This window comes from Silurus meridionalis, chromosome 1 (assembly GCF_014805685.1).
Source record: "Silurus meridionalis isolate SWU-2019-XX chromosome 1, ASM1480568v1, whole genome shotgun sequence".
Lineage (NCBI taxonomy): Eukaryota > Metazoa > Chordata > Actinopteri > Siluriformes > Siluridae > Silurus > Silurus meridionalis.
Genome location: NC_060884.1, coordinates 25518058 through 25536855, shown reverse-complemented (window position 1 = coordinate 25536855; position 18798 = coordinate 25518058). Strand labels below are relative to the sequence as shown.

At 36.5% G+C, this 18798-nt stretch overlaps 1 protein-coding gene across 2 annotated transcripts in view; it reads left to right on the top strand.

Moving 5' to 3' along the window:
- The window catches only part of pde4ba (phosphodiesterase 4B, cAMP-specific a), a 170777-nt gene that overhangs the window by 36964 nt on the left and 115015 nt on the right, over positions 1–18798 (top strand). For both annotated transcript variants that reach the window (XM_046848797.1, XM_046848780.1), the window contains exon 3: positions 9977–10215. In XM_046848797.1, coding sequence (XP_046704753.1) covers positions 9977–10215 — 239 coding nt within the window. The remainder of the gene's footprint in view (positions 1–9976; positions 10216–18798) is intronic.

Genomic DNA, 18798 nt, shown 5'->3' with positions numbered 1-18798 from the left:
GTAAAGACATTTTTAGCCTTGGCAATCTTTACACATTTCGCACAGAAGCTCTGCACTTTAACAACAGAAGGCAAAAAATATGCCGAAAGAGCAGCCATCTTTTTTTTCCCCTAATAAAAACAACAGATGAGCAAATTAACATATGAATTTGGAATGACTGACAGTTGCGCTGGTGTTTTGAGCTCTTTTTCTGCTTGAAAGATGAGCTGATACAGCGCCTTCAATTTCTCTAGCAGTAAATAGTTCATTAATGTGATTAGTTAACAGAACAAAAACCATTAATGTGTCTGACATAAGTCATTTTAAATGTATCATCATTTAACTACATTTAATCGAGATGCCAAAGAAATAATCTGGTCAAAAAACAAAAAAGAGATAAAGGGCTTAAAAAAGAATACTTTACAAATAATTTGTCATTTTCTTGCAAAAGTCAGAAAGAATTATTTTGATAATGAACTTTGTTAGGTTCCTTACTGTTGACCCTAACCCTTATGCGTTTTATTTTGTTTATCTTATTTACTGTATATACATTAAGGGTCCCTGGTGGTCTAGTGGTTGGGATGCAGTGCTCTCACCGCTGCGGCCCGGGTTCGATCCCCAGTCAGGGAACCAACCCCAGCCACTCTTAGTGCCGGTCCCAAGCCTGGATAAATGGGGAGGGTTGCGTTAGGAAGGGCATCCAGCGTAAAAACATGTGCCAAATCAAACATGCGGATGATCCACTGTGGCGATCCCTAATGGGAGAAGCCGAAAGAACGTTTTTTTTTTAATTATATACATTAATAGACAATTAAATATATTCTGTTATTAATAGAGATAGTAGGAAGTTGCAACTGGGAAGTGTGGCTCATGGGGGAAAACATTTATGAAATTGTCTATGTAATGAGTAAGCCAGAGGTAACAGTCCCTGGAACTCATAGAAAAAACGCTTCTCAAACAAGAACCTTGGGTGACAAGACAGATCATTTTTAATATGAAATTCTTAACTTGTAATTTTATTTTATAAAACATTTACGCACTGTAACCATATGTACACTGTATGCTGAAAGCATGCACAATATGAGCATATTGTTGATAAGAGTCCTAAAATAAATCTAGGCCAGTCGTTGAGTACAGCAGTAGGTCTTGGAAGTCTGGTAATAATTTTACCACTTCATGTTGTATATTACACTTGTATTTAGTGTCCAAAAGCTAAATTGATTATTCACACACACACACTTGAGTACAGTATATTACTAAAGGGTCAACCGATTGACACGCCAAACCGTGCGTGTGTATTCGGTATCCAAACAGGGAAACCAGAAGCGCTACAACTGTAAATATCTAACGCAAGCAGCATTTACACCTTCCACAATCCTTATTAACAGATTCGTGTAACTTTTTTCAATCATGTCTGCTCATTTGCAAAGACGAGAACAAGAATGACAACAAGTGTGTTTAATTTTTTTTCCTTGCCAACGAGCTCTGCTGCCGAGTCGACACAGAAATGACAACAAAAAAAAGCTGACGCTATCTCAAGCTGAGTCAACGGTGCGGAAAAACTATAGCTGACCGACACGCAAAAATAAATGTTTAATTTAAGCAGTTTTCTGTATTACATCTTTTTAATTAAGTATTAGATTTTATAAAATGAAAAGGGTGGGGAGAAAATCCGCCCCAAAAAGAATCATATATCGGCCATTGGCTGCTCTGATTTCAAAATTTCGGCGTCAGCCACAGAAAAACTCATATCGGTCGACCTCTGTATCTTACTCACTCTGTCATCTCGCTGACTGATTTACAGCCCAGGCTGAGTGTACTCATGTGGGATACATTTGTGGTTTTTGGAGTGAACTGTACAAACTGTAAAATTTTGAAAGCTCTTTTGAGCTCATGCGCATGAGTCATATAATCATGTCTATTGAAGCTTTTTTTTTATATGGTTCTACCGCTTGTTTAGGTGTTTTTAGTACAAGAGAACATCATTTGATCTGGCTTGGCATTATATTATACTTATACAATGAAGCATAGAAATAAATATCAAATCTTGGCCCATAATCTATGTCATTACAAGGATATTTTGTTAAATGTGTGTTGGAGTTGATGTTGCTGTTAACTCCAGTGTAGATGTGCAAAGAGGGATGTGTAGGAGGGTGTATTCATGATTGGAGCATCTCTCCAGCGTCTAGCTGTGCTGCAGGACCGTGTGTTGTGCACCAGGATTTTTCTTTCTGTTCATGAGCATTCATGTTTCTCAGGCACCTTTTGATACATTGTTCCATGCAAGCTGCCGCTCGTTTCTTTGTCTTCTCTGCGAGTTCACACATTATCATTTGAGTTCCCCTGTACATTTTCCACAGCAGTCGTGCGTGTGGAAAACGATTAGCATTGTTCGCATTCTTGTTTTTGTCAAACAGACAGAAAAACTGACCCACGCCTTTTAGATATACAGTGTGTGAAAGGCTGAGAAGAGTCGTGATAAGCGCTAATCGTTGCTTTATGAATGATAAGCATGAGTGCTTAAATAACAGGTGTTTGAATACAGTACGTTTGGATTATTATATTGCAGCATTGTGGACATTTCTTAAATAACAATTTGGATATTTGTTGAAGTCCAGTACAGCAACTGCTTTACAAAAATGTATTAGTATTTGATATAATAATAAATATATATAACTTTTTCACAGATTTTTTTTAGTCCACTAGATTTTCAGACGACATTTAAGTCTAATACAGTGGAACCCGGTTATGTCGATGTCCTAGGGGGACGCCAAAAAGCATCGAGGTAACTGATGATCGAGATAAACGAAAATCAAAATGGCGGCAGTATATTAACGTGCTTGAAATTTCTTTATGTACATGATGTGCGTTAATAAATGAGAATGCATGCACGTGTTTTTGAAGGTTTTTTTTACACAACAGCGTTGCCGCGATTTGTTTGATAAAGGCATGCTATAAAAATACATATAGTACATGTTTTTCTGTCAGGAATCCACCTGCCACACCCCCTTCGGCCCCTTCAGCGTGTCAGGTGTTTTCTCGGCCGCTTTCTCTGAAGCTCCGCTTCAATCGCGCACATATGGTGCTCGTTTATCATCATCACCAGCTCCTATTTAAACTTCCACACTCTCACTGTCCGTTATTGTTGGTATATATTGGTTCACGGCGGTCGTTGTTATCGCGCATGCGTATCCCGGTACGTGCCTTCCCACCGGCACTCTCTCAACGGCTGCTCTTTTCTTCCCAAAGCGCACCGCGGATTCCCCCCGATCCTGCTGGTGTTCATTCTATGATTTTGGATGGTCATCACACGTTCCACGCCGCCAACCGCTGCTTTCGCCTCCCGTTCATCGCATAACATTTCACAACAAAAGGCATATGTGCACTAACTAACAGCAGAGATTCACCAGTATACAATACAGCACCTGTAGCAGCTGTAAGCCTTGATTTTTCCGCCACTTCCGTGAGTTCTTCTGCGGCTACACCGAGATAACCGACGTTAAATGGCAAATTTTTCCCTCCTTGTGCTCGAGATATCAGGGTTCGGCGACATAAAAAAAGTCGACATAACCGATAAAAAATGCTTAGACAAAGCGAGAATTTGGCGGTTCCACTTCAAAAACGTCGACTTAATAGGTTTGTCGAGATAACCGAGGTCGAGATAAGCCTGTTCCACTGTACATACATGTTTGCATGTTTATTTCTAAAGCTGAGCTAACCTGACATTAATTTTTTTATTGTAGGTATATATCAAAATCTAAATCATGACAAATTAAACATTATCTCACTCCCACGCTCACCCTTAATTTGTTGTAAATTCTGCCAGTCATGGTGTACCTCTGGTACACCAAAAGGGGCATGCTGACATTTTATATACCTGACTGTAGTCTACGATGTATGCATACAAATTTACAGCCAATTCCCTGTCGACAACCTTGGCACAGCACTGAGTGTAAATTACTAACACAGAACTGCCAGCAGCTCAGTAACATCAGATTTTATAGTTGTTGATTTTTTTTTATATCTGGATTTATTTATCGTGTATTTTTTTCCTATTAATAGAGATTTTTAATGATAGGATTGCAGATACAGACACAAATATAAAAACCCAAACCTGTGCATTGAGCAGAGATAACCCTAGACCCTAGGGAGATAACCCTAACTAGTTAGATAACCCTAACCCTAACCCCATGTAACATGACATAATCCTGATAGACAGTACATTATCATTGCAAGGTCTTGATAATTATAATCACTGCTAAAAATAGTTTGGCAGATAATGAGCTAAGCCTCCTGCATTCTTAACAATTCATACTGAAAACTAGATATTTCTATACTTTATTGTAAAGCCAATCTACTATTTAACCACATGCCATGATTAACACTTTATTTGAAATGCTAGAACTAGAAAGCTCACAAATATTTACATTCTTGACTTTTAAAGCTAGCCTATTGGCAACTATTAGCTAAGCTGACTGGATTCCTGAGAGGATAATAAAAAGATTCTCTAGTTAGCTCATATATGAACATTTCTAAATGCTTTAAAACATTTATATTTATAAATATTTTAACCTTAAGTTAGAAAATTGCTAACCTGACAATATTTCTGTCAAAATGTTTTATTTTTTTTATTTTTTTTTATTAAATGTTAATTATAAAACAACTGTCTAACTATCAAACCTAACAGGACATTTTAGAAAACCCACTCTTTGTGAATTAAAACACACATTATTCACCAGACTATTCTCATATAACCTCTAATCCCAAGCAATATTCACACAGCAGTTGGCTTGAAATAGACTGCATTTTAAGTGTTTCTGTGCCTGTACAATAAAGGCCATTTATTTAAATGGCAGACAAGGACAACTTCCCTAAAGTTTCTTTTTGGGATAACTATGAATGCAGCTTTTTTTCTTTTGCAGTGAGAAACATTTCTGTTTAAAGAATAGGATTGTTTGGCAGTTCATTTTGAATGTAGGTAGAATGTTCTTTACAGATCTACACATCACATAGTCCAACATCCTCAGAGTTGACAAGAAGTCACACCTGTGGTTTAATTTAGCAAATTGACCAAGCATGTGCTCCAGTTCATAACTTGCATTGGTTAAGAAAACCTTGTTTATTTTTATCTGCTATTTTAAAACTTACTTTTTCAGGTGATTTTTTTATTTTATTTTATTTTTATTTCTTTTTTATTACTTGGAAAGTGCTTTTCAGAGGTTCCCTGGTGGTCTAGTGGTCAGGATGCGGCGCTCTCACCACTGCGGAACCCACCCCAGCCACTTTCAGTGCCGGTCCCAAGCCCGGATAAATGGGTAGGGTTGCGTTAGGAAGGGCATCCAGTGTATAAACGTGACAAATCAAACATGCGGATGATCCGCTGTGGCGACCCCTGATGGGAGAAGCCGAAAGAAAGTTTATTACTTGGAAAGTGCTTTGAGATAATTAACAATTAAAGGCACTATATAAAATAAAGATTATATTAATATTATAAACATCAGCTTTCTTGTTTTTTTTTTCTTCTAACAGTAGAGCAAACATTACCATTACGTGGCAATATAAAGGTTGTATTATTTGGCATTCAGATTGTTTACTGTACCTGAAAAAGAGTGCAAGGTTTTTTTTTTGGGGTTGTGTAAATAAGGATTAATTGACGATGAGACATTATTAGTACTGTTAATAGTGTGACTATGGTGCAATCATTGGGTGTGCTTCATTTCTTTGATAAGTAAATGGACCAAAGTAAATATTTTTTGTTAGCCATTTGTCAGGTATTTTAGAACTAGTAAAAGAGGCTTAAGACAGTGATGTGTGTGTGTGTGTGTGTGTGTGTGTGTGTGTGTGTGTGTGTGTGTGTGTGTGTGTGTGTGTGAGAGCATGTAGGTAAGAGAGGGAGAGAGAGAACACAGTAATGAGGTAATTATTGTAATGAGGCAGTAAACAAGTAGACCTTTCTTTCTTTCTTTCTTTCTTTCTTTCTTTCTTTCTTTCTTTCTTTCTTTCTTTCTTTCTTTCTTTCTTTCTTTTCTTCCTTTTTTATTATTGTATTTTATGTAATAATAAACCAGAAAAGCCTGTTACAAGTGTCAGTATTTATTTATTTATTTATTTATTTATTAATTTTGTGTATTTTCTGCAGTAATAATATAAAAAAAAAACGTGACAAGTAGACCTCAAAAATTATGATTTTCTTTGTTCCATTATTATATTAATAGCATAAAATGAGCAAACACATTACTTGATATGGAACTGTAATGTGGTCAGGACCTGCATTGACAACTAAGTGGGCATTAAACATACTGTGAGGATGTAGGCAAAGAATAGATGAATTACATTTACATTTACATTTGCAGCATTAAGCAGACGCCCTTATTCAGAGTTTTTATTTTATTATTAATTTTATTCTAGACTGAATTACAAAACGTTTTTCTATTAAGTTGCATTGGCAGATTTTCACCATATCGTTGTGATGTGTGCAGATGTTTTATTTAATCAATGAACTCATTGCTTGTTGCAATTGCAGAAGCATGCAGGAAGGGAAAAGATTTCTACCCAAAATGATTCCCAATTGCTGTTGCTCTTAAATGAATTTCCAACTTAGAGAGGTCTTTTTTGAGTGTGAGATTTTGAAAGTACCCTTTCATCTTTAGTAACAGTTTTTTTTTTCATTAAATTCATCACACTTGTCTTCAGGTTTAAGGTGCAAAAATGTGGGCCGGATTGTTTTTTTGTTTTTTTTTTACTAATTTGTACTAATGGCACTAGTTAAATATGCAAAATATTGCAGATGTAGGTGTTCTTTAGTTCTGTCAACCAGATTTTCCTGTGTTTTATAATTCAGTCTGTGTTTGAAAGGAAAGATTTGAAGACTTGTGCCTCCCTCTAGTGATGGCACTTGGTGGTGCAGTTGTGATTTGTCAGTTATTACTTTCGTATAAAAAGTCCAAAGATCACGCGCTTCTATTGTGCATGCTTTTCTAATTTTATAATATATTTTTCATTGTAATTGATATTATTAACAAAAAGTCATGGTTCATTTTCAAGTCCTTCATAGTGTTTTCAGTCATTGGTTATACAATATAATTTAAATTCTTAATAAAGAAATATATAGACAAAGGTTTGTGAACACCTGAGCAAGATTCATTATATCTTATCTTATATCCCATTCCACATTTAGTCCCCATTTGCTGTTTTAATAACCACCACTCTTCCGGGAAGATGTTCCATTAGATTTTGTTGTGTGCTTGTGGAGATTTATGCTCATTTATGCTCATGTAGGATGAGGAGGCCTGTGATGACCTGTAGTCAGAGTGCCAATTCTTTTTGAAGGTGATCCTACTGATTGGTTGAGGTCAAAGCTCAATAGCAAACCACTTGAGAACTTCCACTCCAAACGATTTAATCATATCTTCATTAAGCTCACTTTGTGCTTTTGGGTTTCCAAGTTCAAGTGAAAGGAAAATGTAATGCTACTACATCCAAAGACATCCTGTACAGTTGTGTGCCTCCAACTGGTGATAAATCACAGATGGTTGGATGAGCCAAGTGTCCTAATACTTTTGTCCATATAGTGTATAGATTTTAATTACATAGTATTATTAAAGAATTAGCGGTCAAACTATAGTGAAAGAATTATGAGGAAAAGGCAAACTATAGGTTCTTTTTGTTTTGTAGTGATTTTTGAATATGTTCTTGCTCTTCATGTTCCACTTTGCCTCAATCATCTTCTTTTCTTTATTATATTCCATCTTCAGAACTCAATCTGAATTAAAAATAAATATAAAAATATTCAATTCAAGCACATTACTGTTTTTTATGAAAATAATTTTAATGAAATTTTTTATGCCAGCATTTTTAATATCATTGTTTGTTAGTACGATATACATCATTTCATATAATGATGTGTTAGTTAACCGATATCACTTAGCATTTCAAATTTAGTTTTTCAACACATATTTCTAGCAACACCTCACATCTCTATAGTCTATAGTTTTAGCCTGAGCTCAGCTTTACTGTATTTGTCAATTGCCAAAAGTTATCCCATTGTCCATGTGGAATTAATTCAGTTTCTCTGGTTTCCTCCACTTTTGCAAAAACATAGTAGGTTGTCATCTCTGAGTTGATGCTAGTTATAAATGAGTGCGCATATTGTCCTGCGGTGGACTGGTGTCATCCAGAGGTTATTCCTGCCTTGCACAGCATGTTCCTGGGATAAGCTCCAGAACCACTCTGACCTCAACCTGGATAAAACAGTTATAATAAATGCATGAGAAAATGGTGGTGTTGATGTTTTTCTTTTTGAGGAGAAAAGCATTGGGATCTTTATCACTTATTTTTGATGGAAAAATATAATGCATATCCTGGTGTTTTGTTAAATCAGAAGCTGGAGTATTATGCACTTGATGACAATGAGACACTTCAGTAATAGAATTAAAAACTATAAATATGACTAATATATATACACATTTAACTTTTTTTTATTTTTATCTTTGCTTTATACCTTATTTGTGGAAGTGGTAGCTCAGTGATTGAGGCTCTGGATTACTGATTAGAAGGTCAGGGGTTCAAGCACTAGTATTGCAAAGCTGCCACTCTTGGGGCCCTTAAGCAAGGCTTCAGGGCTCTATCATGGCAGACCCTGTGCTCTGACCCCAGCTTCCTTACATCACTGGTATATACGATGAAAACATTTCACTGTGCTGTAATGTACATGTGACGAGTATAAAGCAACTTTGCCTTTATTTAAGAATGAACAAGCTCTACTTTTTGTCTTTATTTTATATAATTCACTTGATGATCCATTAAAGCTATGAGTTACAACATAAAGAGGATAGACCCTTTTTTTTTTAGGAGGACACTGTTAAGAAAACAGCTATTGTGTCACAATTTGCCTACTGTCTGTCATGCATCGTGTCTCACCTCAGAGTCAGTGTGTAATGTTAAAATAATAAAATAATGTTAAAATAAGTATCTGAAAGGTACCTATATGGCCTACTATTTCGAATGCTGAAGTGGAGATCCTGTAGGATACTGTTTCGGCTCAAATTGCCCACATCTCCTTGCATTAGGCAGGAGGACTTTTGTGACAGGATGCATTCAGATAGATGTGAATGCATTTAGATGGGTGTAAATAAATAAAAAGAGAAATTATACTATATAAATTATATATGGGATGGTATTCTGTGCCATCCAGATGAGGATGGGTTCCCATTTGAGTCTGGTTCCTCTCAAGTTTTCTTCCTCATGCCATCTCAAAGTTTTTCCTTGCCACAATCACACTTGGCTCGCTCATTAGGGAAAAACTTACAATTATAAGAAACAAACTTATAGGCACTAAACTTATAAATTCTTTCATACAACTTTATAACCAGCTTATCGGCGTAAAGCTGTTTTGAGACAATGTCCAGTGTTAAAAGTTAATTTATGTTAATACAATTTTTTAATTAAGAAATGAAGAAACGAGCTTGTGTGTGTGTGTGTGCGCGTGTGCGTGTAATGAGCCAACAGCGTTCTCTTTCGTTACATGGTGTGTTAGTAGGTCTTTTGACTTGTATAATCTTTTGCTACACACTCAAATTATAAGAAGGTGAATTGGGACGCAGCAAGACTTGCTCATTTTTGATAACTTTTTTGTAATCACAGGTGTGTATATGTGTGTGTGTGTGTGTGTGTGTGTGTGTGTGTGCGTGCATGCATTTCATCATATTTCTCCTTAAGCAGCCCCGGCATGCTGTTCCTCTTGAAATGAGCTTAAGCCAAAGGGATAGCTAACTTATCATATTAAAGAAAAAGAAAAAACAATGCAGGAACAGAAGAGAAACCACAAAAAACACGATCTGTATTGTGATAATTTACCACAAAACAAAAAAAACAACTACCAGCAGCATGCCTTGTCAATTTATTCACATGCTACAGATGGAATCTTGCAGTTGTATCATGGTATAATTTGAACCCATTTCCTGTCTTTGTGTTTCTGTCTCTCCTTATGTCTCTATAGGACAGCAAAGACCCTCCAGACTGTACTCTCAGTGAGTCCTTTACGTCTCCGGCTTGTACTCTCGGAGTGGACCTGCGCCGTGGGCGACGCCGTTTCTCAGGAAACCTGCAGCTGCCCCCGCTGTCATGGCGACAGACAGAGAGGTCACGGACCCCTGATGAGGAGATAATCTGTCGGCCGACCACGTTACCCTTCATCAGGCCACCGCGCATCGACATCACGCCTGTGGACTCGGAATGGTGAGGGTTTGTTCAAAACACGCTGAACGCCGCATGTACAGGATATATATAACCTATATATGGTTTCAGTCAACGTGCATAGGTTTGGCCTTGTGAGACATGGTGCATCAGTGTAGTGGATAAGAAAATGTTTTTTTCCACTCTGTAATCAAGCTGGAGTTGATGTACTATTTTCAGATGGGTTCGATAGTCAGTTCTATATTTGTGAAAGTGTTTCCAATTGCCAGAAATAAAAAAACACGAAATTTGTCACCCTCATGGATCCATTTTCATGCAGGCGTTCACACAATTTAGTCATCGAACATCAGTGTAATGTTATTTGGTTGGGTAGTATAATTTATCTTTTTGCCCATTTGCTATTTTTGCAGCCAGATATGAAACTCGAAATGGATTGAGTTTATGTTTCCATCCATTATACAACAGTGCTGTTGAATTGTCTATATACAGCACAGCTCTGGCTGTAGTACTGCAGCAAGGAAAATCACAAAAATATATCAATTATTATCAAGACTGCTTATAGAAAAAAGCTATACAATATATAAGGGACTTGTATATGGTGGATATGCTAAAAACCATTTCAAAAGACTAACGATATACATTAATGTATTTATGTAATAGATTAAAGAAATAAAGTGCTGATTTTAACAAAGAGTAAACTATCATGAGTTTGGTGATGCTGATAATAAAAAATTAAAAAAATTAAAATATCGACCTACATATCGGCCACAGCAATATATCAGTCAATCCCTATTTTTTCCCATTGCATCACAGATCTCTAAGTAAGTAAGTGAGTAAGGAAGTAAGGTGCTTTATACTTGTCACAGCAATGCTCTGGGCACAGCTCTGACTGAAGTACTGCAGCAAGGAAAATCAGTTAATATCAATTAATATTGAGAGAATCTTCGAAAAAAAATAAATAAAACTATCGTTGATTTTGTGAAACTTTCTGGAAGGGAGTGTGTATTTAAACTTTTATGAAATGAGTCTTCAGTGTCAGCACTCAAAGTTTTTCCTTGAACAGTCGCCACCAGCTCGCTCATCAGGGACAAACTTACACTTATAAAGAACATCCTATTTTTATTTGTATCACCACATTAACTGTGTAAATCTGCTTTAAGACAATGTTCATTGTTAAAAGCGCTATACAAATAAAAACTAATTGAATCAAATTGAAAGCTTTATTTCCTACAACCAGATCCCACATCACCATATAGAGATTTCTTTGCCATTATCCTCTGTCTTTGCTCATTCTGGAAAATTGGATAAATGCAAAATTTATACCTAGAAGTAATATATTCCTGCAAAGCTGCTTTGTGGCAATTATAGAAAAAGCATTATATAGAAAAGCATTATAGAAATAAAGCTGAATTAAATTGAATGTTTTTAAGGACCTTGCTAGCTCTGTCTTGCTGGAATGGGTTTGGGGCCTCATAGTTCCACTAGAAAAATTTGTTCCAAAGAAAAAAAAAGAATGCTACATCAGACAAAGATATTCTGTGGCAGACTTAAACATGGAGTGGAAAGTTAGGTGTACTCATACTTTTGGATTTATAGTGTAGATAGTGATGCACATAAACATGTTGACGAAAACTCTTGTTGCATCACATATCTCTGAAACAAAAAGAAAAGAAAGTAGGAAGGAAAGAAAGGTGATTTATGCTGGTCACATTACAGCAAAGTAAAATTCTTTTTTTTTTATTGCATATCACGGCGATGTTACAAAGCTGGGGTCTATATATATATACATACACACACACACACACTGTTAAATTGTGCACATTGTGTATGTTGCTCATTAACTATGTGGTACAGCTGAATGTTACCTATTCAGATTTTTACTTGTATGAGGTAAAAACAGCTCTGGTGGATACAACATTTCTGTAATTTTATATGAACTTTTAGCTATACATTTGATCGTTTCATTTTACTTTGCTTGGTGTATATTAGTAGTGAGGTTTAATTATAATATTTAACCACTGGCAGACAAAAGATCCTCAGTATATAAGATTTTCCACAGTGTTGATTGTCAAAGCTGCTGAAAAAGGTATTTCTGCTTTTCAGCCAAAGAGGGCAGCACTGGGTTATCCTGTATAGTCATGTTCTCTTTTCTTGTTTATTCAGTAATGCGTTTCCTTAGAACTGTTTCTATATATTGACTGAGCACACATAATCTCTGGCAAAGAGAAAAATAGGCAGTGTTCACTTTGTACATGGAAACCTGCCGTTAAAAGCCTTATACGACTTAATGGAAAAGAGATAATACCTTGATGGAAAAGTAATTTTAGTTATGTGACAATGAAAGCAGCGGCCATTGAAGGATCGCCTAATGCGAATGCGACACGGAGCATTTATTTTGCATTAGCGTAATTCATGTGCGGTAATGATTTGCTATCCATTGTAAATGCGTTATAATTGGAGTGCTAATGGCTTGAGAGGTGGATGACACTGGAAGCCACACACGTACACACACACACATTTGTCCTCTGCCCTGCTCGCTTTCACTCCGCTATGGTTCCACTTGTTAGCATAGTATTTGATTCAGTGTGCTTTAGGAACGAAGGCTGCTCTACAGAAAGTGGTTTTTGGAGCACAATTATTTTCATGCTGGGTTGCAGCTTTGATTGACTGTGGTGTTTGTCCCCAGTGGGCTGTGGAGGACGTTTATAGAGCATCCATAAGCAATGAGAGCAGCGCCAGAAGGGCTGCTATTTTAAGCTATAAATGGGATTATGTGAAAAAGTTATTGGTTCACATCAGAAGTGTAGAATATAGAACACAAGCTCCAAGTAATTTAATTATTATAATTATAATAATTGTTGTTTTGGCTCTGTACACTTAAACTGAAACTAGGACTATTAAATGCAACTTGTCAATACTACTTTGATAGTTTTGAGTAACTAACAGAAATCCTGTTTATTATTTTAATTCTGTGTCATTTAATTAGCAGTTCATATAAAGAGAAAGGGTGGATACATGCGTGATGGGTTGATGAATTTAGAGCGGAAAGTGAATAAGTAAATGGAGAGTGGTAGATGGATGGATGGATGGATGGATGGATGGATGGATGGATGGATGGATGGATGGATAGATAGATAGATAGATAGATAGATAGATAGATAGATAGATAGATAGATAGATAGATAGATAGATGAATTTATAGTGTACAAATGAGTGGATGGAAACTGAATCCAATTTGAATAAATGTTTGGAAAGTGCACCTTTATGTTGGGATGAATGAATATTGTATAAATGCCTAAATGGTTTAAAATGAATGGATGGATGGATAAATAGAAGGATACAGGGATGAATAGTGTGTGTGTGTGTGTGTGTGTGTGTGTGTGTATATATATATACAGGGAGTGCAGAATTATTAGGCAAGTTGTATTTTTGAGGATTAATTTTATTTGAGGATTTAATTTGAACAACAACCATGTTCTCAATGAACACAAAAAACTCATTAATATCAAAGCTGAATATTTTTGGAAGTAGTTTTTAGTTTTAGCTATTTTAGGGGGATATCTGTGTGTGCAGGTGACTATTACTGTGCATAATTATTAGGCAACTTAACAAAAAACAAATTCATACCCATTTCAATTATTTATTTTTACCAGTGAAACCAATATAACATCTCAACATTCACAAATATACATTTCTGACATTCAAAACCAAACAAAACAAATCAGTGACCAATATAGCCACCTTTCTTTGCAAGGACACTCAAAAGCCTGCCATCCATGGATTCTGTCAGTGTTTTGATCTGTTCACCATCAACATTGCGTGCAGCAGCAACCACAGCCTCCCAGACACTGTTCAGAGAGGTGTACTGTTTTCCTCCTTGTAAATCGCACATTTGATGATGGACCACAGGTTCTCAATGGGGTTCAGATCAGGTGAACAAGGAGGCCATATCATTAGATTTTCTTCTTTTATACCCTTTCTTGCCAGCCACGCTGTGGAGTACTTGGACGGTGTGATGGAGCATTGTCCTGCATGAAAATCATGTTTTTCTTGAAGGATGCAGACTTCTTCCTGTACCACTGCTTGAAGAAGGTGTCTTCCAGAAACTGGCAGTAGGACTGGGAGTTCAGCTTGACTCCATCCTCAACCCGAAAAGGCCCCACAAGCTCATCTTTGATGATACCAGCCCAAACCAGTACTCCACCTCCACCTTGCTGGCGCCTGAGTCGGACTGGAGCTCTCTGCCCTTTACCAATCCAGCCACGGGCCCATCCATCTGGCCCATCAAGACTCACTCTCATTTCATCAGTCCATAAAACCTTAGAAAAATCAGTCTTGAGATATTTCTTGGCCCAGTCTTGACGTTTCAGCTTGTGTGTCTTGTTCAGTGGTGGTCGACTTTCTGCCTTTCTTACCTTGGCCATGTCTCTGAGTATTGCACACCTTGTGCTTTTGGGCACTCCAGTGATGTTGCAGCTCTGAAATATGGCCAAACTGGTGGCAAGTGGCATCTTGGCAGCTGCACGCTTGACTTTTCTCAGTTCACGGGCAGTTATTTTGCGCCTTGGTTTTTCCACACGCTTCTTGCGACCCTGTCGACTATTTTGAATGAAACGCTTGATTGTTCGATGATCACGCTCAGAAGCTTGGCTATTTTAAGACTGCTGCATCCCTCTGCAATATATCTCACTATTTTTGACTTTTCTGAGCCTGTCAAGTCCTTCTTTTGACCCATTTTGCCAAAGGAAAGGAAGTTGCCTAATAATTATGCACACCTGATATAGGGTGTTGATGTCATTAGACCACACCCTTCTCATTACAGAGATGCACATCACCTAATATGCTTAATTGGTAGTAGGCTTTCCAGCCTATACAGCTTGGAGTAAGACAACATGCATAACGAGGATGATGTGGTCAAAATACTCATTTGCCTAATAATTCTGCACTCCTGTATATATATATATATATATATATATATATATATATATATATATATATATATATATATATATATATATATATATTTATAAGCAAGTAGAAGGAATGTATAGTATACAGATTGGTATATAGTGTATGGATGAACTGATGGAGAGTAAATTGATATAGAATAATGCATGTACAAATAGTGAATGAATAGAGAGATGATATTTAAAAAGTGGATGGATGAATTGAGAGGAAAGTGTTAAAATATATAAATCGATTAGTGGATAATAGGGGTGTAACCGTACACGTATTTGTACCAAGATTTTTCGATACATGGCTTTCGGTGCAGTACATATTTGTACCGAATGCAATCCTGGTGGCAGACCGCCAGTTTGTTTAGTCTCCGCCTTGCGTGTTAAGTGCATTTAATTATTATTAGTAAACCTGAAAAATATTCACAACAAGGAATATAAAAATATTCACAGCAAGGAATATAAAGCAGAAACCAGAGTAGCGCAGTGTTATGGTGGCTACGCACTCTGTACCAGAAATAAGATTTGTTTTGTGAGTGCATCTATAGGGCTAGCGTTAGCTGCTAACCAGGAAGTGGCTAGTGGCTAACGCTAGCGCTGGGGATTCTTTAGCGTTTTATGTCCAGCTTCAAGAATTTATCCTAAATGAAGAAAATCCTGACAATTACGCATAATGAGGGAGCGTATGACTGAAGAGTAAAAGGAATAAAGACATTTGTTAAAGTCTGCTGAAATAAGGAACAGTTAAGTAGAACATATTTTTAGAAAATGTAATATTTACATGTAAACACACACACACACACACACACATCTGTGTTAAATATAACAAATGTAAACTATTTAATTTAATCAATTCAATTTGTGCCAATTTAATTGATTACTCAATTGAATCATTATAATAAAAAATAGTGTAGTGTATTTCATTCATTTGATTTTTTCCTATTTAAATTTTTATAAAGATTATTTTATATATTATTTAAACAAGCAGGCATTTTATTTGAAATTGTTGCAAAACTATGTAAACTGTTTAAATGTTGATCATAAAATGTTCATAATAAACCGCGTTAATAAAAAAACAACAAGCAGTTTAACGTTTGCATTTCTTCCACCAACTGTATCAAAATTGAACCGAACCGTGACCGCCGTACGTACCGAATCGTGAATTTGGTAGATAATAGATGGTTGTTTGGTGAATAGAATCATCTTAACTGCTTAACCCCAATTGTTCATAACTAGCAAAGGGAGATGACATTAGCAAATTTTCCTGTAAATTATCAATATGATATTGTTTTGACTGACTGAAAAGGACTATAATTGTTTTCTTTACCATTGCATGTTTCAGCCAACAGCTTGTATGCACTTTAAAAGGTTGTGCATGTGTACAGCAAAACCAATAGTGTTAAATCCCACTGTAAATATAGTGTCATTTCTGAAAGCACAAATGAATTCAGTTTACCTATACGGAATATGATATGATCTTCTCAGCTGTGATGCTTATTGAGTGGCATGCCACAAGTGCTTACTCTGCTTTTACCTTGTTTATTACCCTTCATTCCTTTTTGCTCTTCCCTTTGCTTTCAGTGTATCTGCGCTCTTTATTTCCTGGCATTTCACCTGTTTATGAATAGGAAGATTTTTTGAGTAACGTGTCTTTTTTTTTTTTTGCTGTGAGAGAGAAAGAGGTTTATTTCAGCCTTTCAATTATGTAAGGTCCTCTCTAAAACTTTCCCTCTCATGGCCCAAGCTAGCTCTTCTGAATAGTCACGAAGGCATAAATTCTGAATGTGAAGGTTCAACATTGCAACGTGTGGCATACTTGACTGCAGTGTTATCCACCAACCATAGCACACATTCCCCACCAGATTCCAGCAATGCACCACAAAGCTCATGTGGAAGCTTATAAGCACATACTCTTAGTTGTGTTGTTTGAGTTATATAAGCAGGGTTAGGGTTAGGGTTAAAACAAGTTTGAACATGAACATGAATTTCGAATTTTGACAAAACTTCCTTATACAAGCCACCCAAACAATAAACCTAATTTTACACGTTTCAGCAATGGTGTTGAAAAAAATTATAATATAGAAGCTTAAGTAAAGTGCAAACAACAGAATTAAAAAAAAATTAAATACAATACAATTATCTCAACAGCGCTCATTGGGGTCCATGCACTATTTGACAAGCAGGATTAACGTTGCAATTTCTGCCATAGTATCCACTATTGAAAATTGTTTTTGCATATTGTTTATTCATGCTCTACAGGCAAAGTGATATACAAAATGATCTCTAAAACCTCCTCTTTTATTTAAAAGAATATAACTATTTGATTGGTTTTAAATAAAGCAAGAGGTTTTTAAGTGTCAGATAAAAAAGACTGACAATGAACAGCAGAGCCCTATAAGAGATATCTAGCAAGATCTAGAGACCAAAGAGGAATCCAAGCCTAGAGTACGCTCTAGATTGATTCACCTTCAGTTTATCCTTAATGGATATGTGATTTAAGCCAAAAATCTAAAATTATATATTACAATTAAAAAGTTAACCTCAACAAATATAGGATTTATAAATAGAGCCTCATTTCTTTGATTATTATTTGTAGAATTTTCCTTCATGTCAATGTAGTGCCAATGTAAATCCAGTTATTTCACATTAGTATATTACATATTTTGGGACGCATCTTCTGATTCACATTACTAGATTTCCTGACAATCAGATTTCATCAGGTTTCTCATGTTATGCAGTGTTATACAGTGTTCCTGTTGTATAACGAAAGATCAACTATTGCCTCAAAATTGGCTTTTGCCTCACAATTCAGATGATTATGACTAATTGTTTATTTGGAATTTGTGAAATCGTGATGTTGGTTCTTCAGTCATCTCTTGTACACTTTGTTTTTCATTGTCTTTATCTCCCATTCTCCTCTCCCCTCCCTCCTTCTTCATGGTCTCCATGGAGAGGATTAGGGTGATGGCACTGACAGGTTGATTTCTTGCTAAAGGCAGAACGGTGTGCACTTGTGTCTTTGGAATCCTGCTGTAAAACCAGAGTACAGCAGGATCCGGAGAACAGTGTTAGATCAATTAGTGTGTTTAGAGCACCATGGTGACATTCACAGAGGTGTCATTTCCTCAGATATGTATGCTCATGTCGTAGTGACCTGGTCGATATGCAGTCCTATTTGTGTCTTGCACAAAAATTAAATGATGCATTCATGTTTAATTTATGCCTGTTTAAAACCTAAATACAATAATACTTCTGACTATAGTTGAGCTTCTGTGTTTCTCCTTCCGGCTTCTAATTTAGAGATGAAATGAATCGTCTCGGTCTGAATGGCAGCGTGCCGTGCGCCGAGTACTGCTGGTTTCTGCAGTGCTTTTCGCCTCATTCATAATTACCGAATCGAGCCAGCACATTCAAAATTCCTGAAGCCGTAAATCACCTGGGAACAATTTAGAGCTTGCGTCGGGTGCTTATCTTTTCTTTACAGCTAATCCTGTGGCTTGAATTGCTTCTGAATTTCCTCTCCTCGTTGCCATCCTGAGAAGCGCTGAGCTGTGAAAGGCCAAAAGCCATCATCAGAATAAAGCAGCCTTGCTTAGTTTCTACACCGAAACACCCGCTACAGCCAACCAATCGTCTTGCTCTAGGGGCGGAGCTTCTAGCGTCACTATCT